Genomic DNA, 27838 nt, shown 5'->3' with positions numbered 1-27838 from the left:
AATTTGTCATAAATGAGGGAAAATCATATGCAACCTCATATTTTTACTATTTTATGTTAAATCTCTATTAAATGAGAGGAAACCGTTGTCTTTTATGAGACAAAGAAACTCTGAAGTTTCTTGATTTATAATTAAATTATCAGTTAAATACTGTATCACTGTGTTGTTTAACAGACCAGTTTTGACCAGATCAAAGTGTTACACTGTTTATTGAAGCTGTTTATTGGGATAAATTCTATGTTGTACCTTTTCTTAAAAGGTTTCTTACAAGACCTTATATAAATATATATAAGAAATATAACCAGTATCGGGGAGTAACTTGTTACATGTAACAAAGTCATGTGATTAAATCACAATAACAAAAAATTGTTATGCCTCCTCTGCGTCTCACAGCAGCGTGCAGGCCACACAGCTGAAACACATCATGCTTTTGGGTTAAAATAAGAACAGTGATGACGTTAATGTCAGTAACACCAGTGCAGGACAAGCATACGCTGAAAGTTAACTTTACGTTAAAACAGTGCTGACTTTTGTTGTCACGATCCTGGGTTTTGTTTATAGTCTGTTATCTTGTGGACTTTGTTTTGGGCTTTTCTGTTTGTATTTTTCCTCGTTTTGTGTTATTCATTTTTGTTTAGTCTGTTTCCTAAATTAATTTGGAGGTTCACTCCATATGTGCCATGTCTGATTTTACTTGGTATCTTTGTGTGTTGTGCGGCCTCAGTGATTCGTTTCACCTGTGGCTCGTTGTCTCCCTGCTCTCCTTGTGTGTTTAGTCTTTGTGCTCTGCTTGTCTTTTGTCAGTCCATCTGCGCTGGTCTCTGTGTTCCTTCCAATCTGGTTTGTTTCTAGTTTGTTTTGGTTTTGGGTTTTTTTTTTTCAGTTTTTCTTTGGTACTTTGTTTCTCTTTTACCTGCTCATTTAGTTGCTCCCACCTGCCTTATGCAAACTTTCTTGCTCTTTATATAACTTCAGTTGCTCTAAGTGTCAAGTATGGCCACAGATGGGTTCACGCTGGAGTTAGTTGATGGCCCAGTGAGTTTCATAAACAAGCAAAAGGCTGCCTTTAGTCACACAGAGGGGCATGACAAAGCAACAGTATCTGGCACCCTGGGAATGAGAACGGGCTGGGAAAAGAGAAATCATTAAATTGCAGTTACTAGTCATAATGTTTGGGAATGCAAAGGGATTACATCCAATTTTATTCTTCCTCTTGTTACAAAGCTTGTATGCAGAGTTTTCTTCTATATATATATATATATATATATATATATAGAATATATATATGTGTGTGTAATATATGTAATATATATATATATATATATATATATACATATATTGAGAAAAAAAATTCAACATTTGTGCACTTCTGTTTTTAGGACTTTCCAGACTTTTCAGAGTCAGGTCAAAATGTTTGAAAAGATGAAATCACATATTATATTATCTTATATTTATGCATACCAGCAGTTTGACAACCTTAATGGTGGCAGGAGTGGCTAAGCATCTGAACCACTCAGGATGATAAAACAATTGACAATTAACAATTCAATAAATTACAAAGGAAATAAAGAAGTACATAGGGAAAGAAAAGCAGTGATGTTGAGGCCGTATTAAAAACATCAAACATATCTCAATTGATAAAAAAAAAAAACATTACATAAAGATTCAGGATATCAAAATTCATCTTTCATGTCAAAACACCCCTTGACTTGATGTCAAAATACTTATATTAAAAATCAGTCTGCCTGCGTTCAAAAATGTATTAAATTCAGGTTTAGGGAGAGTAGAAGTAAACTCCAATACATACCACAAATATTTTTTTAAATACTTTTTTCCTCATGTATGCATGTTTCTTTTTCTTGTTTTGTTTTTTTCTTTTTGATAGCCTTGCACCTATGTGGTGTGTATGTAACTACTCTCTCTTAACTAGTAATGTGTAATCTACTAAATTTTAAAAACTAACCTCAACACCCAATATTACAAACTGCAAGGCTAGTTTCTGTTTCGTGTTATTTGTTTTTTAAAGGTGAAAATGTTTTTTAGATCTTCTCTGGTATGAAAAAAGATAAGCAGCTATGTCGCATCATTTGTCCTTGGCACTCCAGTACAGTGGGCAGAATTTGATGAATAAAATACAGTGAAGGATTGCAGCATCTGGTTGGTAACATATTACTTTTAAAGGTTATTCTTTCTTTCTCAGGAGGCTGTAAATTGAAACTTCCTCCAGAGAGCTGTGATCTCTGATTGCTTTCTTTGGTCTGACTGATCCTGCTTTAGAAGAAAGAGCTCAGTGCCATGGGTATATTAGAAGTTAAACACACAATCAGATGTGGGCATTCACCATTTTGGAAGGATTTTGCCCCAATGTAAGAAATTATTTTAGCTGTTTGGAATAGAGATGAATGCAACTATATCTGAATATAATTTGCACTTCTCTCCTGCTGGTTATGAACAGGAGCCGGAGAGTATATATTCATAGTGCCTCACCACAGGCTACATGGTTGCATTGATGGTAAAACACTATAAGATCTGACCCTTGAATACAAGCAAAAAGCTCTCTTGCAGAGTCCCCAGGCTTTGTTTAAAGAAAGCCCAGCTAAGTATTAGCTATGTTCTTGTAATATAAAGCTGTGCAGGTGAGTCATAGCTTCATGCAGTCACACCTGCTGTGGAACAAATTTCTCCTCCATGATTCAACCTGCATGTTAAGACGAGAACAGTTTGTCCTTTCCACCGGCCTTTGTGTTTACAGCCTCTGCTTGAATGATGAGTGCTCACAGTGTACATCCATATACGTGTGTATTTTTAGAGTGTAATTTCTACAGTTTGTTATAGGGGAGCGCTGGGGCCATCTCACTGAGAGCTGAGGTGGTTTAGCTGAGGGCAGTGCCACTGGCATACCCACTTTACTGCTCTGTCCTGCTGTTGGCTGCTAACTACCGACTCTGATCTCATGTACTGTGCAGATCATGTTCAAAGGCTTTGGGGCGAAACAACCAGATACTACCAGCTAGAGATTTTTCACCATGTGTAACAGTTAAGTCTGTGTCCTGGAATTACATACTAAATTGTATTCACTTTTATGTTGTAGTAACAAATGTAATTGCTGCCTGGACTATCTTCACAAACAATGATTTTTGAGTGAAATGAATGCTACATTTAAATGCAACTGCACAACAGTCGCAGAGACTTTGCAGGTTGAGGCAACAAAAGCATTTTGGTTAAAAAATAAATTAAAAAATGGGGCTTTAGTTAAATTTTAATGAACACTTTTGTGTTTGTGATTTACTTCACTGCAGACTTTTTTAAACCAGACCACAATTTTTCCAATAACTTACCCAAGTGCTGTGAGAGCTGACACCATAAAAAACATTTTTTTTGTTATATTAACAGTTGCAGGGATGCAGTTGTTGGCAGTAATATTCTCAGATATCAGGCGCCATTCAACAGTTCTCATAAGCCCCATATTCACACAGGACTTGCTGTTGTACATTGTTGGATTTAAAAATTATCCCTCATGTCTGTGGTTTGTGCATGGCACGGGACAAACAAAGTCCATATTTTACTTGAATTACTGACATTATCTCACAGATATGATGAAAGTGCTATGCATAATGTAAAAATCAACAAAACCAGCCTCCTGAATTTGCATGCAAAGTGCTTTCTTTAAAAAAAAAATTGCCAACACGGAGAAGGAAAAAGAGCAGAAAGGCATGGAGAAAATAAAACAAAAAAACCCTTGCAAAAAATAAATGTGTCTCCAAGATACAGATTTACACAGGATTAATATAATTTCATGACCTCTGTGTTTTGTAAAATGTGTTTTGGTAGGTAACTCGACATTCCAGATACGCACAGGATTAAGTTTACTATTAAACTATGAAACGGGCAACAAGACAAGATTTTATTATCATGAGTGTTCTGCTTCCCGTTTGTAGTCCAAATATTAACAACCGTTTGAGCAGCAGGGAAACAGTCTGTGTGGGGAGATGAAACACAGTGGCTGATGAACTCATCGCCTATCATCTGAGATCAATTTAGCTTTTTATTTGTGTTTTTCAAATTAATCTGTACTCAAATGCAAATATCTGTTTATAGAGATTAGCAGAAATGACCTGTGTAAGATAGAGGAAGTCTTGGCCTGAATATCCACAAGCTACACCAGATCTCCCAAAATAATGGACTTTGTCCCCGGAGGCTTGTTGTTGTCAGACCGATATCTGGTGGGTTCCTAAACTCGATAAGACGACCTCTGCAATAAACTGGTCCCGTGTGAAAAGAGCTTCAAGACATAAACAAAATAATAGAAATTTGTGGTATTATGATGTACACACTGATTGCAGATGTATAAAGTGAATGTAAATATGAATATAGAAAATGTTTTAAGTGGTATTATTATTGGTGCTACTGTCACAAAGAGAACCAGATCACTTTCCGTTCTCTTAAAAACGTAATACCACAGCTGTTATTCCACCAGCTACCATCCCCACTACTGTGGATAGTTCCTGCAAAATACTTATATGGAAGCTCTTTGGTAAGTGGAGATAGCTAGCAATAGCTACTGGGGAAAACAAAGGTGCTGTCCTCTTCCTGTTTTGGTTTCACAGTGACTGACGCACTTACTTTGTCCTGCAATTCGAGGTATCAGTTTCCCAGTAGATCCTGCCCCACAGTGGTAAACAGAATTGCATAGTGACAGCCAGCATTTAGGAAACAAGTTCAAACACAGATGGTGTCATTTTTCTGTAGCCATAATATTGTGCAATCATCATTTACTTTATTGTGATAAGTTGAAGCAAAAAACTTTAACATTTTCTCATTATGTTAATAGAAATCGTGACCAAACCTTTCTGTTGCAAACTAGTTGTATAAAACTTATTTTCTTGGAGACAGGGTTTATAACGTTACATAAACTGTCTGTGCACTCAGTAGTCCTGTTTTGTAATATACTTCATGGTCGCCATGGTTTTTAATAAAAAACTGATTTCCTCGGGAGCAGCTTGCAACATGTTCCACTCTTTGATTTCACATCTGAAAAATACAAAACTATACCAGCCTGAAATTGTTTGTTGAGATACAATCAGACATCACCATGTTGCCTTCCTCACTCATAAACTTTTATCATTACCATGATTTACCTGAATGAGAAGTGTCTTGGAAAAGGCTGTAAAAAAAAAAAAGAAGAATGAAGAAGGACAGTGATGGCTGTTTACATGCAGGGCTTCAAGTCGGGGGCAGTGAGGGGAGACGATGCACAGCGTGGCGAGAGAGATAAACACGGGAGATACAGAGAGTGAGAGATTGACGAGTGAAATCAGCAGCGTGATTAATGTGACAACCTTTAAGGAAAGGTTATGAATCCAGAGGGAACACTAATGTCTAACACTAATGTAGGACATGGAGGAGAAGCAGAGTGGAGAAAAGGGCAGGAGTCAAGTGAGGTGCAAAATTACAGGAACACCTCTCTCTCATGGCGGACTGTACTCTGGGCTCCGAGAAACATTCACTTCAAACTTTGGTGTATTTTGCCTCTTTAGTGATGATACCAAATGTTGAATGCATGATTAATCTAAACAACATTCAGTCATAGTATGTTGTGACCAGTGTAACATATCTGTAATTTACAATGACTTCTCCATAGCTGCAAAAGGTTTTGACAGATCTCAAACAGAAAAACTGCCCCGGAAATGTTAAGTTTAATGATAGCAGAATTTAACAGAAATATGTGTTGAACACATGGTGAGGATGTATTTTTCTTTGACATTAATATTTATTACTGAAAGAGCAGTAGTCAAGGTTAAAGTGTGGGAGAAAAGGTGATGGGTACTTCTTATTAAAGTATTTTTATGAGCTAGGTATTAAGAGTTTAACACTGAAGCTTGATTTTCAGGCTGAATTGTCATTTAACACGACCTCATTTATTGAGCTTGATGAATGTCCTGCCAAACCTCATTCAAACTCTTTCTGGAAAAAATGACAAATAGTTGAATATTCATTTTAAAAAGCCAAATATGATTTGACTGACATAAGTTCAGCTCAATAAAACAATGATCCATGTACGTGGCTACTCTTTCCAACTGAAGCTGTTGAAGCAGTGAGATCAGATTGAAGGGAGATATACTTGCTGTTAACTATGTGTACACATGATGGCTGCTGCGTGTGCATCTCAGCTACGCGGACGCGAAATGCAATGTGTATATAAACAGCAGGGGCAGTGTAGAACCATAGCAGACGTTAAAGTACTCGTGGTGGTTTTTATCATCAATCTCTCACAATGGCAGCACGAGAGACATGTACTCCCCATTGTTCCGCCATACATACCACCGACGTCACCGCTGTCGCCTTTTCTGCCTTGATCTGAAAGTAACCTCCTCAAGTGTCGCCATGTAACACGCATCACGTATGGGCAAAAGTATATACAAAAATTCTCATGACACAGCCACACACAGCCGGACGCGTACACAAACACAAGGTTATGCAGCAAGTATATCTCTGGCCAAAGATGGACATTGTGACTGTCTCCCAAAACATCTTGATCGCCCCCTGATGACTGGCTGCAGTATAGGTCATAAACTCCGCCCCCTCTTTGGGTCATGGGCTAAAATGAAAAGTACTAAGTCCACATCAAATACATTTTTCCCAAAGATAGTTTTTGTCCTCTAATGTAGTTCTTATCATGTCGCTGTTTGTTCCAAGTGTTCATATTTCTTTTAAGTTTTTTTTAAATAAATTATTTTAAAATGTGGATTTAAAGTCATGCCAATCGGTGTGCTCGCCCTTAAAAGTTGGACGTGTGTATGTGCAGAAAGAAGTTAGACAAGCACAGACAAAACTGCACAATCATGTGAAATACCCATAAACCCTTCTTGTTTAAGCTGAAAATTGTGTATTGGTGTAAAAGTCCATCGCCTGTAGTAAGATGCTGATTGAGAACATTTGTTTTCAGTGTTTTAAATGATTCTAAATTGAATTAATAGTACAATCCCGGGGCGCAGCTTAGTGGTTTAGGACACATAACTGTAATGTCTCTTGTTTGAAACTGGCCAGGGGAACTCTGCGGCACATTATGCCGCAAAAAGAGGAATAAACAACACAGATTATACTGAAGGGAAAGCAGTAATAAGTTTAGTAATGATATTAAAACAACAGAACATAATCAAATAGACTTTAAATGCAGCACACTCATTCCTAGTTCTTTGAGTAGATGCACATAAAGATATATTGTGTATGGATCAAAATGTGATTCTCGTTGTTCAGCAGCACACAATATAACTGTGATGTCATGTTATCCACAGTCATGCCTGTTTCTACTCTGTAGGCAACTGAGCCCAGAGAATGACAGTAAAAAGATGTTTAAAAAATGTTTTCCATGATGCTCCTGGGCTGCAGGGGAGCAATGGCGAGAGATCAAGGCTGTTACATTGTGAGGATAAATCAGAGAAGTCAGCCGACTGTAAACAGGTTGAAGTTTTACACAATACAAAAGCAGCTGCTTCAAACTCTGACTCCACACACACACACACACACACACACACACACACACACACACACACACACACACACACACACGGTGTCTACCTCACTACATCCCAGCAACATCCGTCAGTCCCACTGTTGTACTGGGACACGGTCTGTCTTTACTTATTTACTGCTCACTGTGTTAGCCTTTGCTCTCAGAAACTTTCTGCCTGGCTCACAGAGACATATTGTTTTGCTTTTCCCTCTTGTCTAGCCCACCCTCAAGCACCTGCAGAGATATCCAACTCCCACGCATGAAAGTCTTGATGGGTGAATTTGGTTCATCTGCTTCCACACACTCAGGCTGAAAGTACAATGTCCGTTTTAGCAGCCTGCAATCAGCGAGAAGCAGTGGGCTTAAATTGTATCACTGAGGCTAAAAACGGGCAATTAAAAGCCAGTTGTCTGTTGTTCTGAGGCCGGCTGCTGATAAAACTGTTCCATGGAGCTGCCTGCGTTTAGGGGTTGTTTTAGAAACAAAATTTGGTTGATCATTGGTCGATCTGTTGTTTTTTCCACCACTTTGGTCCAGACTGAAAAATCTAACTGCATGAAATCATCAGTCAACTATTATCATGAAATTGTGTACAAACCATAGTGCTAGTAGAGTCTGCACAGTAGTAGAGTTCCCGCCCATACACGTGTGACCAATTGCGAGCAGCACCACTGCTCACAAGCACACCAATTGGCAAATATAGCTGTCAATCCCAACACCCCCACCCCCCTTTCTTTAGCACCAAATAACAATTTCAAACCAAACTTACAAGAAAAAGGAACACTTGAACACATTTCAGGGTAATAAGAGCTATCCTAAATGACAGAAACCATATTTAGGAAAATCATTCATTCATTCATTCATTTGACGTGCACTTTGACATTGTAAAAGAACATTTTTCAGCAAATGTCTTGGTTACAATAATATTTGTGTGAATGAGCCATTTCCAGTTTCATTTGTTAAATATGACAGAGTGGTTTTGTACTATTGGTTTTTTGTAAATGAGGATGAAGGGGGCGGAGGGATTGTAGGATGGACACAAGCAAGCGGCAGGGCAGGGCGGACATGACTTAAGGCAAATTTGGCATATATAGTGGGTAACCAAAAAAAATATTCCAAGCATCTAACCAAAAAACCTGCTGCCGTCGAGACGAGACAATCAGGAGCACTAAAATGCTAAATCAATTCTTGGTTTCAGGACTCATATTTGGAGCGCTCTGTGCTGCTGCCAGTAAAAGCTAACAAAGAGACAGCGAAATGTTTTTTAAATAAAGTTATTGTCTTTATTTTGAGATATTGCTGGAACAGTTTCATCACCATCTGCAATTAGTTTTGATGCTTTCTAGCTGTAATTAGTTCCCCTTTTTTTCTTTATGCATGGCATTGTGGGAGATTTTGTCCATCTACAGCACAATCAAAAGTTATGTGTTTTTTATTGTGCATGCCTGTTTTCCAGTGTGAACCCTGTAAAAACCATAGAATTAGTATTTAGCATGTCTTGTTTTTCTAATGCTCAAATGCTTGTTATTTTGCATGGCTTGTTTTCTGTCTTGAGAAATCTTGTTTGTTGCTGTTGCTGTCTTTATGGTGTCCTGCTGTCTTTGTCCTGTGATTTATAGGACAAAATAACTTGCCAAAGGACTGCAGCTGAAAATTAGCCACCTGAATAACATTGGCACATTTATAGAAATGTTGATTAATGTGTGCTGTCCTTATGAATAGAATAAATGAAGTGAAAAGAAAAAAACCCTAAAGTAGTCTGATAAGAGCAAAAAGGATGGTTTCAATGAATATCATATTGTTTTTCAGCTGCTGTCTCATTTTTTCTTTTTTTTTAGATATTTCAGTCAAACTTTCAAGCATGATGTATTTATCAAACTCTTTCTATATCCATTAACTACATCTATTAAAATGACACTAAGCGTCAGTAGTCCTGTCTGTAGCAGCTCCGTCCTCTGCTCCCCTCATCAATTTTTCTGTTATCATCCACACTTTTGAATTCCTCTTAGATCTCTGTTTGATGGCTCCTATTTACTTTGTGCTCCAGTGAACTCGGGCTGCTGCTTTAGAAGGAGTATCCTGGGATGGAGTGAGTTGCAAGATGCCCCCTGCCCATTATTGATCCATGATTAATAACAGTTCAAGAGGGTGTTTGACTCCAACCAAGCGGGTAATCGTCATAGGGGACAGGAGGTCAATATGTGACGTATAGAAATTTGGAAATATTTGTGATGACTAGTCAAGCAATGCCTCCAAAACCTAAAAGAAAGCTGATTTTGTCCCTTTACCGGCTGTTTGTGTTCCTGTCAACTATCACTAGTGAGCACAACAGCTCTTCGTGGTGCACAAGCAAATAATGTATAAAATAACTGACGTAGCTGAAAGCCTGGGATTTGTCAGACCCATCCACTGGCCCTACCGCTCACCCTATAGCTGCCCTTGAGCTCCTTATATGACGTTGTTACAGGCAGCGTTTCAACCTGATGCCATCCTGCGCTGTATCATGTGGATGCGACAGGTTCTGTCCAGCGACGTTCTCAAGTGATGCCACCAAAATGTGTATCAGGCTGCCGTGACAGGTGTCTTCTGGCCGTCCAGTGGCATATAACAACACTGCAACCAGCTCCGTCTGCGGGCTTATCATATGGACTAAAACTGACACACTTGTGGGTGACAATTCTGAAATGTGTGCAATTTGTCTTTGGTGCTCGGTCTTTATGGCTGTCATGTTCTTTGTTTTATGGACACATCCAAGATGAAGCTACAGATTTAAGATTTCATCCTGAAAATATAGAGAAATACTTTTTTTCGCTTTTGAAAACATTATGCTTCTCTTTTTTTATCACAGTGTCGCCATACAACAGTGTATATTACTGAGATGTCACATTCTGTCTGTGTCCTACAATATGTGCCGTGTTTTTATAATAACAATTATTGACCAGGAGCAGCATCACAGTGTAAACTTTTCACAGCACTTTCGATACTGACTGTGGATTGACTGTAAGAGTGGTATCGATAATGACGGAGGCCAGAGGAGAAGCCTTACAGCTCACCCCCTCCCCCTCGACAGAAATCTGTCTCACTCAGGGAAAGCCTCCTCGAGACAGCTCTGCAGACTCGCTGATCCTGATGCATTTTGACACTGATGGTGCACACAGCTGACCTTTGGGCTGTCGAGTGCACTTAAACAACACTTGCTGCATGTGTTTATATCCTAGAGACGGTCTAATGAGGATGTAGCTGCAGCCAGCCAGCTCCAGGAGCAAGTGCCAGGATGTAGCTGCAGCCACCAGGGCTGTAATCACAGCTTCTGGCCCGACTCGTTTAAGGCAACTTTGTCAGCTTTGGCATTCTTATGGCACTGTTAGGACCAATCTTTGCCAGATAAACTCAAGACACATTTTTGGCAATGTCTTGGTTTGTTTAGTCAGATAATGTTGCTATTTTGGAATTTTACACTCGAACAATTTCGTGTTTGTGATATTTTGTACTACGCCTGTGCACTAGCTGATAAATATTCTCTCAGTGTACAAAAGCAGTGTCATGCTTTGGTTACAATCAGGAAAGTTTGATTGAGATTAGATAAATTGTTATATTATGGTGAAATAAGACAAACGTAAGCCACAAATAAAACCTTAAAGGGATAGTTCTTTTTTCTTTTTTTTTAAAGTGGGGCTGAATGAGATACTTATGTTGATGACGTACACCCCCTGTCAGGAGGAACAGACGGGACCATGGACCCGGTTTGACAACAAAATGCATTTTAGCCACCTACAAAAGGGCTTACCAAAAAAAAAAAATCAATATTAGTCGAAGTGAATGCAATGTTTTCACCACTTAACCTTGCCGTCACACAGCCCTTTCCTTTGGAGCGACATTTTCTCACCCATAACTACGCCTCCGGTTTACTGTTCAGATCTCAGCAGTTAATGGAACAGGCAACCAATACAAGAATTGCTATTGCTGAATGAATTTGCTATCTTGTTTTCTTGGAACCAGAGGTGACCATATTTGGACAAAATGGCAGTGCTGTGGAGGAGAGAGGGGTGGATCTGACTCATAGATTGTAGCTACGCCTCACAGACTGTCACTCAAGAGGCCTCAGCCTTAAAAATGTGTAACTTTGGACCTTAATAATATGTAGACAGATGAGTTTGCACCCCACATACATACATACAAAACTTGGTTGGCTTCATCACTCAAACAGTCTCAGACTCTGATGATGGCAGTGATGTTATCTCAACGTCAGAGCTGATTTAATAGAACTGGAAAGGACAAAAATGGAACAAATAGCTTTAAAAAAAGGCAAGAGGCCAAACAAACAATATATTCTTCCTTTAAAACAACCTGTATGAAGTTTGGGCAAAGCACTTCAGTGTGAATCCAACCCTGAAGGGCAAGAAAGTGTAAGCGCGGGAGACTGTTTGTGCAGCTCCTTTATTTCCACTCCTGGGTGAGACCGTGTGGATGTGTGTTGTGTTGAAAGAAGTGAAGCAGCACTGTGAGCAGCTTTAGAGTCAGTGTGAAATCTCAGTGCCGCACCCCACTTTATCTGCTCTGACTGTTCTCTGGGGAGGGGGTCGTATCATTAAATATTCACATGGCACTCACAGGACATCATCTTAGGAGAGGTTTACCTGGCCAACACCTGTCCAATCTTTGTTTTCCATCAGTCTGAGCTTTGACATACCTGCAGTTCAGCAGAGTGGATCTCCTTGGAGGTCGTCAACTTTGGCATGAAGGGCATATGAAACCTCCTGTTGGGGGCTGTCATTCTCAAGCAAAATATCAACCTCACGATCAGATTTAATTTGTAGCCATACAGTTGTTTTATTTTTTTTAAGACACTGGCTGTTTTGTTTCCTCCACCAAAGAGATTTCTCAGACTCCTGTCTTTGAATGTCTCCATGTTAACACTGTAGAAACGTATTAATCCCCATTTTGCTGTCCCCATTTACCTGTTGGCTTATACTGCATTAGTGCTAAAACCTGGAAATTAATTTTCATTTTTGTACTCCTGGTTCCCATTTCTTGAAGTCAGTGTTTTTTGGGGTTTTTTAATAGGTTTCATGTTAGATGTCTGAATTAATTTCTGTGATTTACACCAGCTTAAGAGACTTTCACATTTTGTTCTACAACATAAAATACATCAATAGATACCCCACATGCAAACTCTGAAGTTTTTATGTGTCTTAAAAAAGGCAGTTTCAAACAATTGGCTAAATGAGACTACAGAACCTTATCACACTGTGCCGAACACGGCTCTACAGCCTTGTTGTTGTGGCAACGTTAGTCAGCTAACAAAGAGAGTCATGCAACCACAATCTAGTTAATTCATAGTCTAATGTTAGTTTTACTTCTGGTGATTGCATTTAGGCTTAAATTAAATTAAATCATGAAAGTTGTGTTCATTTGTGCAGATTATCTTGCTGATGAAAACATGTTAGTATCATGAATGTTTGTTTGCCACAGAACTTATTTTCTGCAATAATCCAAAATCTAATGGAAAAATCCAATTAGGGGACCAAGGTGCACTTACTTCCGTGTTGGCCTTCTGGGAAAGAAAGTCGTATGCTTAATATTTCCCAGACAGACAGTCCTTTCTAACTGAGCTAAAAGTGAAGCTTATTAGTGCTATACTCAAAGTCAAACTCCATTGACAAAAACATTTTACCTCCCTGTACATGGCTGGTCTACCACTCCCATGAGTAGTTGCTTTGTGTTATTAGAGCGTATTTGGTGGGGAAATACAGTGTGGAGAGTTGGTGATCCACAGAACTATTACATTTTCCACTGGAGACGCATGGGGCTCGCACTGCCACACAGCCTGGACTTTAGAAGCAGACCAGTTTTTTTTGGGAGGGTCGGGCTTGGTCTGGCTCAGCCTCAGTATTTCGTGTCATGATCTCAGAGGGGTTGGGTCGGGCTTCAACTCACACAGGTCAGTTTGGTTCGGGTTGTCATTTTTTCAGCCCATTGACAGCTCTAATTCTTTGCTCACTGGAGGCATGCGAGAAAACATTTTAACAAATTTAATGCAACACAGGATGAGTTATTGACATACAAATGATCATTTGGGAGGTGAAGTATTCCTACGAGCTTCCTCGATGAGTGGCTGTCCTTTTGCAGTGATTGAGGACATAGTCACTCTCTAGGGAGAGCGGAGAATAGCACTCATTTATCAGTTTTTCCCAACCAAAATAACAGCCGAATGTGTTTTCTCCTGTAAACAGCCCTGCTGTGATTGGGTGACAAATGATTGGTGGGATACCCAGTTAAAGGTGCAGCAAATTTCAAGCACCAAAACTGAAACCTCATTATTTTCTAACAGTGACATGTTTGGGATTTAGTTGGGTCAGTTTTACTCACATTCTGTATGTCCATGGATTAAAATTATGTCTTGATTCCCAATTATTCTCCATGTTGGCAGGTGTGAGAAATCTGTGAAATGGAAACAGCCTTAGCTCAATTTTGTGAAATCATTACGCTGATGCAATTTTTCAAGGGCAGTATATAGAAACTCTATAATAATCTCGTTAGTGAGACTTTCAGTTTGCCAATTAGCATTCAACCTTGAAGTTTCATACATAGACAAAAGTCACCATCTGTCAGCACAATGCAGGGCAGCCTTCTGTGATGATGATGTGCTCACAGCTCTCTAACTGTGTTTGTTTTGGCTGCAGGAACTTCTACTACATTACCATGCTGCGAGACCCAGTCTCCCGCTACCTGAGTGAGTGGAAGCACGTCCAGCGCGGAGCCACGTGGAAGACCGCCCTCCATATGTGCGATGGACGCTCGCCCACCCAGGACGAGCTGCCCACCTGCTACAGTGGGGACGACTGGTCCGGTGTCACCCTGACAGAGTTCATGAACTGCCCGTCCAACCTGGCAAACAACCGGCAGGTCCGCATGCTGGCTGACCTAAGCCTTGTGGGCTGCTACAACCTGTCCTCCATGAACGAGAGTCAGCGCAACCACATCCTTCTGAGCAGTGCCATGAGCAACCTGAAAAACATGGCTTTCTACGGTCTGACTGAGTTTCAACGCAAGACGCAGTACCTGTTTGAGCGGACGTTCAGCCTGCGCTTCATCTCCGCTTTCACGCAGATCAACAGCACGCGAGCTGCCAACGTGGACCTGAGTGAGCCCGTGCGCAGACGCATCGAGGAACTCAACTATTTGGACGTGCAGCTGTATGAGTACGCGAAGGACCTGTTCCTCCAGCGTTTCCAGTTCACCCGCCAGAGGGAGCATCAGGAGGTGCGTTTGAAGAGGCGTGAGGAGAGGCGTTGGCTGAGGGAGCAAAAAGACCAGGGCAGGCCGTGGCCGCCCAAACACAGAGGGGGAGTCAATGGAGGTGGGAGAAGAGGGTTGGAGAAAGGGACTGACGGTGACTTCCCCACCACCACTGAGGACTACACAAGCCAAGTGGCCCGCTGGTGAGGCTTTGGTCTTAAGAGAGAGGAGCGAGAGAGAGATTCCTCAGACTTGTTTAAACCTCTGACTCTCTCTTTTTGTCTCACGATTAATCTGTCTCCTGCATCTGTCTGTTTCTCAGCTTCAGTGTGATCCGAGTGCGCTGCTGTTTCTTTACGAAAACTGCCAAGTCTGTGAGTCTCACAGCAGCTCTGCCTTGGAGTGCCCTTTGGTGTCTTAAATCTTTAAATGCTGTTTATACGTTGTTGTTTTTTTTATCATTTGATTTTCGCCTTGGTTATTTATCATGTGTTGAATAAGACTGTAAACTGAGGTGAAAGAAAAAAATCTAAAGAAGCTGCCACAGACTGCAATGCTTTTAATTTAGACATTCAAAGCAAAAATTGATGAATGTCATTGAAGTCTTTGTTGCAACTGGTAGAAAACCATTCGAAAGATGTAGCTGTAAGAGAATTGATGGTTGCATGTCACACATCCACATTATACTGACTGTAGCTTATTTGCATATGATGTGATACATCAGAGCATTATCCAGATGGAGGGCAGGAAACTGTAGGCAAGGACTTTCAACACTGCACAAATGCCCATGATTTTTGCTGTTTACAGCTGTCCCAATCCATCAAATTTGGGAAAAATATAAGGGCAATTTTAAAGAGTAACTAAATCCTGACTTTTGGCTTGAGTGCCTCCTCCCTGAAGTGTGAAAAAAGTCTCAAAAATGGGCAAAGCTGGGAGGGAGGCTAAGATTCACCCAATCAGGCCACCTCTCAATCCACAGCACCTCCCTGATCCCCGCACATGCAAAGTAGTCAGTTGGTGAGAGGGCGGCGAAAGGTACGTGGTTGATGATGAAAGCAGGCTCCTGCTTCTAGGATCAGCCAATAGCAAAATTTAATTGAAATAGCAAGGTTTCAACTTTTAGAGGATTAGTAGAATTTCAAATGTTAAGAGCTGGAACTGAATTAATCAAAAACACTACAAGATACCTATATATATTGCTTTTCAAACGAAGAGTGTGTAGAAAGTGTGTAGTAGCAAGGATAAAAAGCACTTGGCATGTAACAGCCCATTCTCATTCTGAACTATCAAATACTGCTGCTTGGTCAATGATTTTGGCATCAGATACACATGCACAAAGGCATATTTTGCAGTGGTATGATAGGCCTGCGCATTGCTTCAGTTTGAAACACTGCCTATAATGGCGTAATATCAGCTAGGAAGTCCTAATTGGGTCAGTGAGAGTGGAGGTGGACGGGTCCAACAAACCCCGGACTTTCACCCAGGAGCCCGCTCTCTGCTTCCACTTATGAATGTTGAGCCAAACTATGATGTTTTGTTTTTTTTTAAACCTAACTATGTGCTTATGTGGCACAAGGAAGTACACAAACAAGGAGGTGTTTTACCAACGTTGTGAGTTTATGTTGAAAAAACTGTATGCTCACAGACAAAAACTGTACATCACCTGTGAAAACAAAAGTGTACTTTATAAGACACAAGTATTTAACAGGTGTAAAATGATACAACCTCCCAGAACATCAACAGCGGATGCAGGAGGATACCGCACGTGCCGCATGTGGACAAGAATGTTACTGACCAAGCAGTGATATTTGACCAGCTAGGATGAGAATGTGTTGTATGAGATGTTAAGAGGTCAGGGGGATGAGGTCATTTGTAATGATGACGGTGTCTACACCAGGTGAATTATTCAAATTTTATTTAAAAAAAAAAAAAAAATCACCTTTCTTCACATTCAACACGAGTTTCGATATTCTGACAATAGCTGCTACCTGCAGGTTCATCCAACCCTTTTATGAAGTCGTGTTCCTGTATTTCCAATCACGCCGTATATGGATTTTTCACTTTCTGCCCCCATCTGAATTTGGCGCATCATAATAGTCACGTGATTGCAAAAAAAGCTATCGGGGAGACTGATTTCCAAAAGATGTAAGCCAAAGTTAATTAAAAAAAAAACCCACAATGTAATTATTGTATTTTTATTTAATTATGATGAAACCCTCTCCAAAGACCATGTTGTATGCATGCAATACCAAATTACAGAAGACTTTGTCTGATGCTTATAATTTTTTTTAACAGTACTTTATGTATTATTTTCTCAAGTGCAATACCTTGCAGACTCTAACACGTCTCCCAAAGATAACGTGCACACACAGTCCCAAAGAGGACATCCTGCTGAGCAAAATAATTTCAACATTAGGCAGAACATTTTGTTTTGTAAATGAGAAAGGGAAACGTTCTCTGTGGCGAGAAAAGCATATTCTGCGAGTAATTCATTTTTGAAGTAGCGGGTTGCAGAGATAAAAAAAAAAAAAAGTTGGTAAATAGTACAGGTGATGAAATGTGTCAGTGTGGCTGGTGTGTGGCCCGACTGTGAATGAGATGATCAGCATTCAGCTCTCACGCCCCTCCCCGTCACACTGGCTGCTTTTACATGTTTGTAGAGCTGACGGCGACTGCACTGTGGGCAGCGAGAGCGCTTTAATGCAAGTAGAGCGTCAGCCCACAAAGACCGGCTCCAAAGCAGATAGTCGAGAAATAAAACATGCCTGTCATATTCTTCTGCCCGATAGTTTCCAGTCACTCAAATCCAATCAGCGCGGCAATATGTGAAGATGAAAGAGGGCTTGTTTTTATCTGCTTAAATGGGTTTCAGTGATGCTTTTTATGCCTCTTATCTGGTATTCACTCAAAATCCCTGCTTATCAAATTAAATGTTCACTAAATGTCACCATTGAAGTGGTACGGCTGCTACTTTTTTAACAGTCACTTCTCATGTTTCTTCTCTGATAGCAGAGAAGAAACATGGTATTTTAGGCCTAAAATACCTCAGACGGCACAGTTTTGTTTGATTTTAAAGAATCACGTGTTTTGTCTTGTTTGAGCGATTCATCCAGCTCGTGCTGGTTTAGCTTTTAAAGCTGTCAGGAGTTGTATGGGTGCACTTGTCTGTGCAGATGTATTTAGTCTGAGTTCAGTGAGTTTGTGGATGGATGAGAAACAACAAAGACGACTGTAGGTGTACAGCACATTGACAACACTCGATAAAGTGTTTCAAGTGGAGCTACAGCTCTATTGAATCGTTTTGTACAGAATTCAGAACTGAATTCATGAAGTCTGTGCTGTAGCAGTAAAATGGTTTGGTGATAAAAGAGTATTTCTTGTCAAATGATGGATAAAAGATCATTTTGGACAGTTACGTCTTCATTTTATGCTACTTTGTACATTTCACTTTAAATCTGCTACATTTGCTTAAAAGCTATAGTTAGTTGCTTACACGTGAGACTTTACATGCAAGATAAAAATGTTACTTATATGTTGATTTATAATATACAATATAATATATATAGTTTAATTATATAAAAAAGATTGTATATATTCTGCTTAATGCACAATTCTGCTATGATAACATGAAATATTTCTGACCAAATGAACAACAGTTAGAGTTTGTGGACAAAAAATGTTATGTATTAGCTCCTTTATTATTTATTATTGCTGGTGAGGCTGTAAAACTAAAACTTCTTCCACGTGTAGGAGATTTACGAAAATGCAAAAACCCAAATGTTCCTAAAGCCAGTACTTGGTTTGTCTGTTCTGGGCTACTGTAGAGACAACATGATAAGACCCACTTCATGTGTAGGCATGAACGGCTTGTTCCAAGATAACAAAAACACAATGATTTTTATTTTCAGGTGATGATGAAACATAGTTATGAGTATTATTTCTGCCAATAGATAGAAGTACACTGCACCTTCAAGGTCTGAGTAGTCGGACCCACTAATCTATGAAATTCCAAAAGAATTTGGGAAATTTTAAATCATCATTTTAAGGTTTAAGAAGCCATTCCATTAGTTCATGTTTTACTCCATCGTCCTTTCCGTTACCATACAGACCAAACAACATGCTGCTGCCATTTTTGTCATTTTGAATCAGGACAGGGTTTATGCTATTCTTATTTAGTATTCCTAATTTAGCAAATCTCCAAGTTAGGACAATTCTGTAACAGCTAAATCCCTATCCTAAAATGAGATAGGATTTTTTTTCCTAAATGCTGTGAAGAAACATGTTTCTGTAATACCAAATATCCTAAATGTCATGCTAAACTGAGATCAGACAGGATTCCAGACATAAGTTTCTGTAATGAGTTTCTGTAAATGAAATTAACTGTTAGTTCTATCGCTGTTAGACCAGTAGGATTTTCTTTGAAAATTATTATTGCCAAGAGGACGTTTATTTTGGAAATTTCTTTTAATAAACCAACACGCAGTACTGCTGTGTGACAAGCTGTAGGAATTACAATGTTCCCTAGTGACAGATGGCACCAGCACTGCATGAGCAGTAGCTCTTTATGAAATACTTCTAATGTTGTTAATGTGCTATATGACCAGGTTATATGCATACATTGTGTGTGTGTTTGAGTGTGTGTGGGTGTGAGATCATTGTATTTGGTCAAGTAGAAAATGGAGTTTTGGAGAAATTGCGGTGGGATTGATGGCTGCAACAAAAACTGACACTGCGTTGCGTGTACATTGTGTCTATTATGGTGTGTCTGTATCATCGCCGCTTGTGTTGCGTTGTCTTAAAGCCTTCTTTGAGATGCAGTATAAAGACTGATCACTGATTAGAGATTCACCTGAGAGGCAGGTAGCATTTAAAGGAACTGACATGGTTCAAAATGTAAATAACACTTGTCTCTTTGTGTAATAAAGTTACTGTGACACCACAGAGATCAGAGAGGAAGTCTAATTAACACATGTCAATCAGCTGTGTTCCCACCTCAAATGAATGGTTGCCATGGCGATGGTTACTGCTGAGTAACTCAGGGGTCACAGATCATCTGACATCTCTGCTGTGCCTTGCTAGTAGTAAAAAGAAAGAAAAGAAAAAATATCCAGCGGCACAGAAGCTAAGCGATGTTCTGCCACAGCAAAACTTATTTAATATCTAAAACAAATTGCCTAAAAAAATCATTAACAATTTAATTGTATGCTATATTTGGAATATTTTCACTGCTTTAACTCACACACTAACTAATCAGTGCAATGGTAGACCAGTAACTCCAGTGTTCTGCAAAATAAAATTTCTGTTTTGTCAATAGAGTCTGGCGGCTTTAAGATAACAAAAGATCGAAAAGGTCTGTTTGACAGCAAGTTGAAGTGCTGAAAATCTTCTCAATATAGCATATATTTAAACTTAAAGATATTTTAGGTGGGCGTTTTTTTAGCTGGCTGAAAATCAATCAATTGAGGTGCCATTTTATTTAATACACAGGATGTAGGGAGTTTCTACCCGCAAGTTATTGTAAACAAACATAGCAACTCGCTCTACAGAAATTAATCTGAGAACCACTACTCAAACTCTAACTTATTACTCAAGGAGTGTAAATTCTATCACAAAATTTCTACTTTGTAATAGAAAGTGGACTCTGCTGAACGCATTGCAAAATATGTACTTAAAGTGTCAAAAGTGTGGGACATGAAGTGCGCTAAAAGATGCCCTTTATCTGTTTCACTTCTGAAATTATTGGTCTTATTTTACGTTTGAGTCAAATGTGCAGTTGGATGGCAATCCTGTTATTTTGAATAACATTGCTGTTGCCCAGCAATCCCATCAATAAATTAAAGTTATTTACTTTGCATCCATTGCCTTACTGTAATCAACAACATATGTAGATAGAAAACACACATTTAATAGCTGAGATCTCTCCAACTCACAAACAAATCTGTTACAGAGGTCAGTTTGTTCACAGTCGCACCTCTGTACCATGATTTTTCAATGCCAGTCCTCTCTGCTTATTTCCTGTCTGAAAACAGACAATATAAAAGACAGCTGAACTGCTGAATAAATATAAATAAAATAAGAGTGCACTGTTCAGTTTTAGGGTTAATATTTATGTGACTTCTTATTTGTTTTCACCAAATGATGTCCTGAAAGACTTTCCACCCGTTTTGGAATTAGGCACGTGAAACTCTCCGACTAAAGTGTAAATAAAGCGATGTGGGGAAAGCCAACACAGATTATCACTCTAAATTTTACTGACATTCCCAGAAAAGTGTGACATGCTGCTTTGTTAAAGGAGACCTTTAATGAATGTGTACTGCCACTCAATATCTCTGAGAAGCTGCTTTACCTGTATTTATTTGTTTATTCATATAATTTCAAGTGTTGCTAAAGAATGGCTTTGCCTGATGGAAAATACCAGAATATTACCAACACCTCAGTGATGACAAGAGAGCTTTCTTAGTGTAAGAATTTCTATGTACATGTTAAAAGTCTTGTGATGAAATGAACCGTTTAAAAGCCTTTTGGCGTGTAATATTTAATCTGCCATTTTTCTTGTCAGACCTTAAAAAATGAGTGAATTCTGCTTAAGATATCAGAAATAAATGCATTGAATGGCCATGACATTATGATGCGTGCTGCTTTTATATTCTTTTTTTTTTTTTTGCAATTGTCTTTTTATTTGGAAAAGACAACAATTTAGCATTCAGATTTTCTACAATTTTCATACTATAGCACACTTTTCCTGCTTTTATATTCTTAATCAATAAAGACTGCATGTTTGGAGGTGCAAGGACCTTTAGGCCGATTTTTTGAGAACCATCTTAAAGCAGCTCTAAAGAGTTACGTTGGTATTTTTCAAGCTTGACCCTATTTAACCATGTTTTTGTGTCTAAGTGACTAATGCCAACAACATCTTTTTGAACTGCTCCAGTACTGAGCGAGTAGGAACCATCGAAACAGGCTGCAGTGTAACCAGTCAGGGTATATGGCACCATCCATTTACACCCACTAAAGTTCTTGTTTTTGCCACTGACAGGCTCAGATTGTTATTATAAGTGTCTGACATTATGGAAAGGATCCCCACAAAGACAGATTTTTTTTTTTTGCGAGTTAGATCCTGTTTGTTTAACTCGAAACAATCATCATTGCCATAGCCAGCAGACTCCATTTACAAAAAATAGTAATTTTAGTGTATGTAGAGCCAAGATGTTTTTACATCTAACTGAGTAAATTAAGGGTTTATTTCACCCAAATCAGAGGTGACGATTGTTGGAAATACAAAGTGAGTTTTATTTTATTCCTGTTAACTTTTAATGAATTGTGTTTTACAATGAAAAAGTATCTGTTTATTTAAATGAAATTGGTCTCTGTAGGATTCTTATTTTTTATATAGGCTATCATATAAATACATCATGCCATTAGCCAGAATGTGAAGCATATACAGAGATTTTTTTCCTTTATTATGTTGACTGTGATTCAGCGTCAGTTAACCAGTTACAAGAAGAATGTCGAAAATTGCCTTCATATGAAGACAGAACCAACTGCAGCACTGCTTTGCAGATATATTTTCATCTTGCAAAAGGTCAGACAGGAATTACACAGAAAAAGCCAGCTCTACACAATTACAGAGTGCATATTCATCTGAATATTTTCATTTCTACGGATATAGAGAAATAACAAGGTAAGAAGGTGGCTAGTGCTTTTATACAGCCTAATTAAAAATAAGAACATCCAGTGCTTTTCTTAGGAACTGGTGTCATATTTTCTCTTACTTCACTTTATTTCAACTCAAACAGACATGTACATTCCTTATAGGCCAGATACCCGTTTATTAAGTGAAGATTACATATTGAGGTACAATAATATAACACATATACTGTATGTTAGCAATAAATCTTTTAATTATTAATGTAGGTTAGCCTATGTTTTTGATTCCCCGACAAGCAGCATGAAATGTATTTAAACATTGTTATTAGATCACTGCACTGGTGTTAAGAACAACCATAAAAATACACGTGCTTCCCGTCACCATTAGAACAAAGTGCCAAAGTACTTAAATTAAGTTAAAGGTGCTTTCAAAGACATTACCAGTCTGTGCAAACTGACATTCAGAAACTTCTGCTTGCCCTCGAGTTGTACAGTACAGATGGCTGGTTCAGCATTTCAGACAGTGACTACAGCAAGTTATTTCCACCCAGATAGTATGACTGTATTATTTTCAATGTTTAACTTTAGGAAGTATGTAATGACTTGGAATAAAAAATTCAGCATTATTCATAGACTGATGCTCTACTTTCAGAGCTCTTAGAGTCAGCACAAAATCATGGTGCCAGATCCCAAAACATTTAAAATGATTAAGTATTATCAAGAGCAATAATATGTCAGTCTTATGCTATATTTAGATACGCAAAATACCTAAAACTGATTTAAAAACTTACTATATATAGAATAGAATAGGTCTTTATTGTCACTGTAACAACATGTACAACGAAATTAAATTAAATTATCAGATTATCTTAAAGTTATTTTACAACCAATCATATTAGCAAATGGCAAACTGTATCCTTGATGTGAAACTGATTATTTTTTTAACCCCTTCAGATCTCCTGTCCATTCCAATGGACATAACTTTTTTATTATGTTTAAGTCTGTGATTATTGTCATCTAAATGCATGGGATGTCTATCAGCCAATCACAGTTTTGCACATCATGTAAAGTGGACTGCAGCAGTGCCACGCCCCCTTTCTTTAATCAGCAGGAGGAAAAGAGGAAGTGCAAGGTATGTTTCAGTTTATAAATCTTTTGTTAAAATACATAATTTGTGTTCTAACTGTGTTTAAAGTAAAACTGAGATGTTAGCCTTTATAACTTATTCATGTCAAAATATTTTGAAATATTTATAACTTTTACTCAGGACTTTTTCAAAATGTTGAGTGTCAAAAGGGAAATGGTGTTTAAACAAGGAATTACATACTGATTTTCTAAAGATACAATGGGCTTATAATACTTCTTGATTATAGTCACAGAATATTAATCTCAGGAGGTTGTTAATGCACCGTTTTCTGCAACTTCAGTAATTAAGGACATTTTGAGTCATTATGACAAATTTAATGAATGAATGAATGAATGAAATTTTTATTGTTGTGTAATGCAAACAGTTATGTTTTCCCGTATATACTTACAAGACACCATACAATCCAAAACAAGCCAGGACCAATGTCCAATATACATATTTTCAGACAACATTAAGAGGAAAGAAAATGTGAAATGGAGCACGGTGACAAAAGCTTCCTACATAATCACAGAGAAATGTACTTTTAAAAGTCTCCTTGAGATTAGCACCTGAGGTGAGGATAATAAAGCAAGCGCTCCTTCTCAGGAGGAGCCACCTCCTTCAGGTGCAACCACTTCCCTCTAATGAGAGGCTATATATGTAACTTTACATATATAGCAAGTCTGTCCTTTTTCCTGACAGAACATTCAGTGCTCCTGCTGACATGCACTGTGTAGCACTGAAAAATACAAAATATATATTCAGTGCATTTTAAAGCATCAGTTTGTTTATTTCTATGAGTTAACAATTCAGGATTTTTTTTTTTATTAATTTTTTCGTGGAAAAATCTGTCATGACCGCATATTGTCACTTTTACTAATAAGTAGTTTCTAAGTTAGGATTCTTAGTCTATTGAAGTGGACAGGAAAAAACACAATAAAGAATCCTAATCAAAAAAATATTTCTTTGGAGCGTAAGTGGGTTATGAGTGGGTGATAAAGTTCATTAGGTTTGCTTTTGTTTCCACTGAAGTTCATAACACATTAATTTAGTCCGTCAGAACAAGGCTGAGCTGGACTGTTGGAACCAGCTGCAGCCCTCTGAATATTGAAGTCTATTGATCCTTATTTTAACATGCAGGCCATCTATTTACCCACATTGCACGCTCCTCTGTGAGCGCAGGATGTGATACAGCTTGCATCACAAAACTAACACCTCACAGTTGGGTTTCTGGACCAGACATCCATGTTGAGCCTCTGAGTTTGTCAATTTGTGAAAATATATTTTAGAGAAGACTGACATCTACAGGCTGTATGATAGAATTGCTGCTCATCTTGTGTCCCCCGATTTTTCTACAGACTGTTAATTCCCACACACGAAACACACAGTTTTCCTTATGACATTTTTATAACAATTATAAATGGAATTGATGGAAGCAGTAAATAGCCTGTTTCCTTTTCAAATACATCTGTTTCTCAAACACCAGTTTAGTTTTGCGTCTGTACATTTTTAACCACTAGATGGGAGTGTTACTGTCAACAATTAATTGTGTACAACCACATGCTTTACATTTTTATTCAATGTTCTTGACATTGGGCTAGGCAAGTTTGTTTTATATATACGTTTTTCTATAAATTTAATTTATAAAGCATTATTAAGATACAAGATAGTTAAAAGCAGGCTACTTTACAGGGGCATAGAAATAAATATTCATTAAATATAAAACATTAAGAAAACATGAAAAATTGCACTCAAAGACAACAAATCAGTTAAAAACATAAAAGGACGGTCAAACAGGCAAAGCAAGCAAATAAAGATTAAATAAAAAAATGTTATAAAATTAAATTTAATAAAATGTTCCAGGCAAAGTTAGGGTCATATCATTAATTAATCTTATTTTGAAAGAGCAGATTTCACACGCTTCATACGCTGTTACTAGAAAAAGTAAGTACACACAGGAAAATGTATCTAAGTAAAAATACTCATGTAGAACAACAAAGGTAAATTTAATAAGTAAAAATATTAAAATAGTTAAAATGAAAAGCTGAAAATCCTCATGTTTGAGAAGCTGTAACCATTAAATGTGTCTATGTGAAAAATGACATCAGCAGTTATCAAAATATTTGCCAATTTATTTTCTAATCAATTGACTTATCAATTCAGCTGCACTTGTTTCATTTTGTTATGTGCAAAAATCTTAATTTGTGAAGTAATTTAAGTTATCAAAAAATAGTAGCTGAGTAAAATGTTTTCCTCTGAAGTGTGGTGGAGTAGAAGCAGAAAGTGTTTGATATTATAATATTCAAGTAAAGTAAAAGAACCTCAAATTTGTACTTCAGTACAATTTTGAATAATACTTAGTCACATTCAACCACTGTGAAAGAGAAACTCTAAGATGGATATAACTGAAAAAAACGATAGATAAGAGGTTTGTTTTATGGTAAAGTAGATTTTTAGTGGATACAGGGTATTTTTTTTCTACCAGCAGTGTCATGTCAACAATACATTAAAATAATATATTTCCTATATAATGAATAATACAGTGATAATATATTTTACAGACAATAAATATCAGTGATTTGCCACGTGAGTCCCGTTTAAAGTTCAGCAGGTTGACTGAATGATGCAGAGCAGTTCATTTTCAAAGTGGATGTTTGTTATTAACAATGCACAGTTTAGCTCAAATAAAATTTTATGAAAATGCATGTGACATCTGAAAAAAAACCCCCAACAAAACCCACACTGTGACATCAATCAAAGCTACATATTGATGCCAAGTGATATAAATGGAGTGTAAAAAACTAAATATGTGAACAACGAACAGGGTTAAGATCAAAGAAATGAAAGATTGCTGCATTCTCTTTGTTCTTATGTGTGACTCACTTTGACAGTGACATTTTCCTCAAAGGGAGCAATATGGTGACCTTTTGCTGTGGCACTTGATGCCACATCTCCAGTTTGTTGAAGTGATCTGTCAGTATGACAGGCCCGATGAATTTCAACTGTTGCCCCAAGAAGCCTGGAGAAATATAAAAAGGAGGCAAACAATCATTTAGTCATAACTGGTTTTGTGCTTTTTTTTCATGAGGACCAACAATGGCTAAATAAATAAATGAAGAAAGTATTCAAATCCACTTACCACATTGAAAATACTCTTCTACATGTTAAAAGACCTGTAAAAGTAAAAGTAAGTATAATCAGGAATATGTTCTTTCAGAATTTTAGGATTTTCCCATAAAATATAAAGTTTAGAAAAACAGAGTGGCATGAAAAGTTTCAAGTTTATTTTTAATTTATATGGCACTTTAAAAAATAAAAAAAGGGTTTTGCACCAAAGTGCTTAACAGACATAGATATTTTTATATATATGTATACACAAACAGTGCATAGATGGGTTAAAAAAGATTAAAATAAAAAGAGTTTAAACACCGCAAATCAGATTAACCAGCAAACTGGTCAAATACAATTAAAAGCCAGGGAATACAAATGTTTAGAAACCCTGCAACTAAAAAAACACATCATAGCACTAATGATGATTTTATTTATTAATGTATTATTATTATCATTATTAATAATATTATTTTTATTATTATAATTTAAGAATAATTCATGCACAATTTTGAAGGACCTTCTCTGAGAGGTCATGTTATATGCTAGGTGCTAACAAAAGAATTACATTTTTAATTTTTTTTTTAATAGTTATTCTAAAGGATTTATTTGGCTTTTCACCCCTGAACAGACATTGACATGCCACACACAACATTCAAACTGCATCCTCCCATCCCCAGCACAAAGAAAATGCTGTATGTATGCCATCGAGGTGGAGCATGACCATCACTGCCACAGTATGAAATTACAGGCTGCCGATGTTTTTCCGTAGTTCATCCTACCACTTAAAATCTACAGGAAATCGCTCTCTATAAATAGTCTGCTTTCCGACCAATGTTTGAAAATGAATGACATGGGGGGAAAAACAGCTACAACTAAGGCCCATACTTTTTTATAAGTCTAGCACAAACCAGAGAAGACAGAATGTCTCCATGTAAGTGGTGCTGACAGAAAGTTATTTTTACCTTTTTAAAGCATAAATATGTTGTGAAACATAAAAGAAATCTTCATCTCTTCTGTGTCTTCCTCCCTCTCACCCTCTCTGACTGGACTTATCTGGGTTAGCATCCATCTGATTTGACCTTGAGCAGTCCTATATGGCTGGGCTTTGCTTCTCATTGTGATTATACAAGTCAAGTTATTTATCATTTATTATAACTCTTAAAACTTCTTACACAAATATATTTGATACACAACTCTGGGAC

General features: G+C 37.8%; 1 protein-coding gene across 1 annotated transcript in view; it reads left to right on the top strand.

Moving 5' to 3' along the window:
- hs6st3b (heparan sulfate 6-O-sulfotransferase 3b) overlaps positions 1-19693 on the top strand; it is a 90339-nt gene extending 70646 nt beyond the window's left edge. Inside the window, exon 2 of the mRNA XM_042495054.2 lies at positions 14197-19693. Within this exon, the coding sequence (XP_042350988.1) occupies positions 14197-14959 (763 nt within the window). The 3' untranslated portion in view covers positions 14960-19693. The remainder of the gene's footprint in view (positions 1-14196) is intronic.
- The last annotated feature ends 8145 nt before the right edge of the window (positions 19694-27838 follow it).

Source organism: Plectropomus leopardus, chromosome 10 (genome assembly GCF_026936395.1).
Source record: "Plectropomus leopardus strain MGB_pleo_1.0 chromosome 10, ASM2693639v1, whole genome shotgun sequence".
Taxonomy (NCBI): Eukaryota; Metazoa; Chordata; class Actinopteri; order Perciformes; family Serranidae; genus Plectropomus; species Plectropomus leopardus.
Note: the sequence above shows the minus strand (reverse complement) of the source record. Positions and strands in the feature narration are given on the sequence as shown.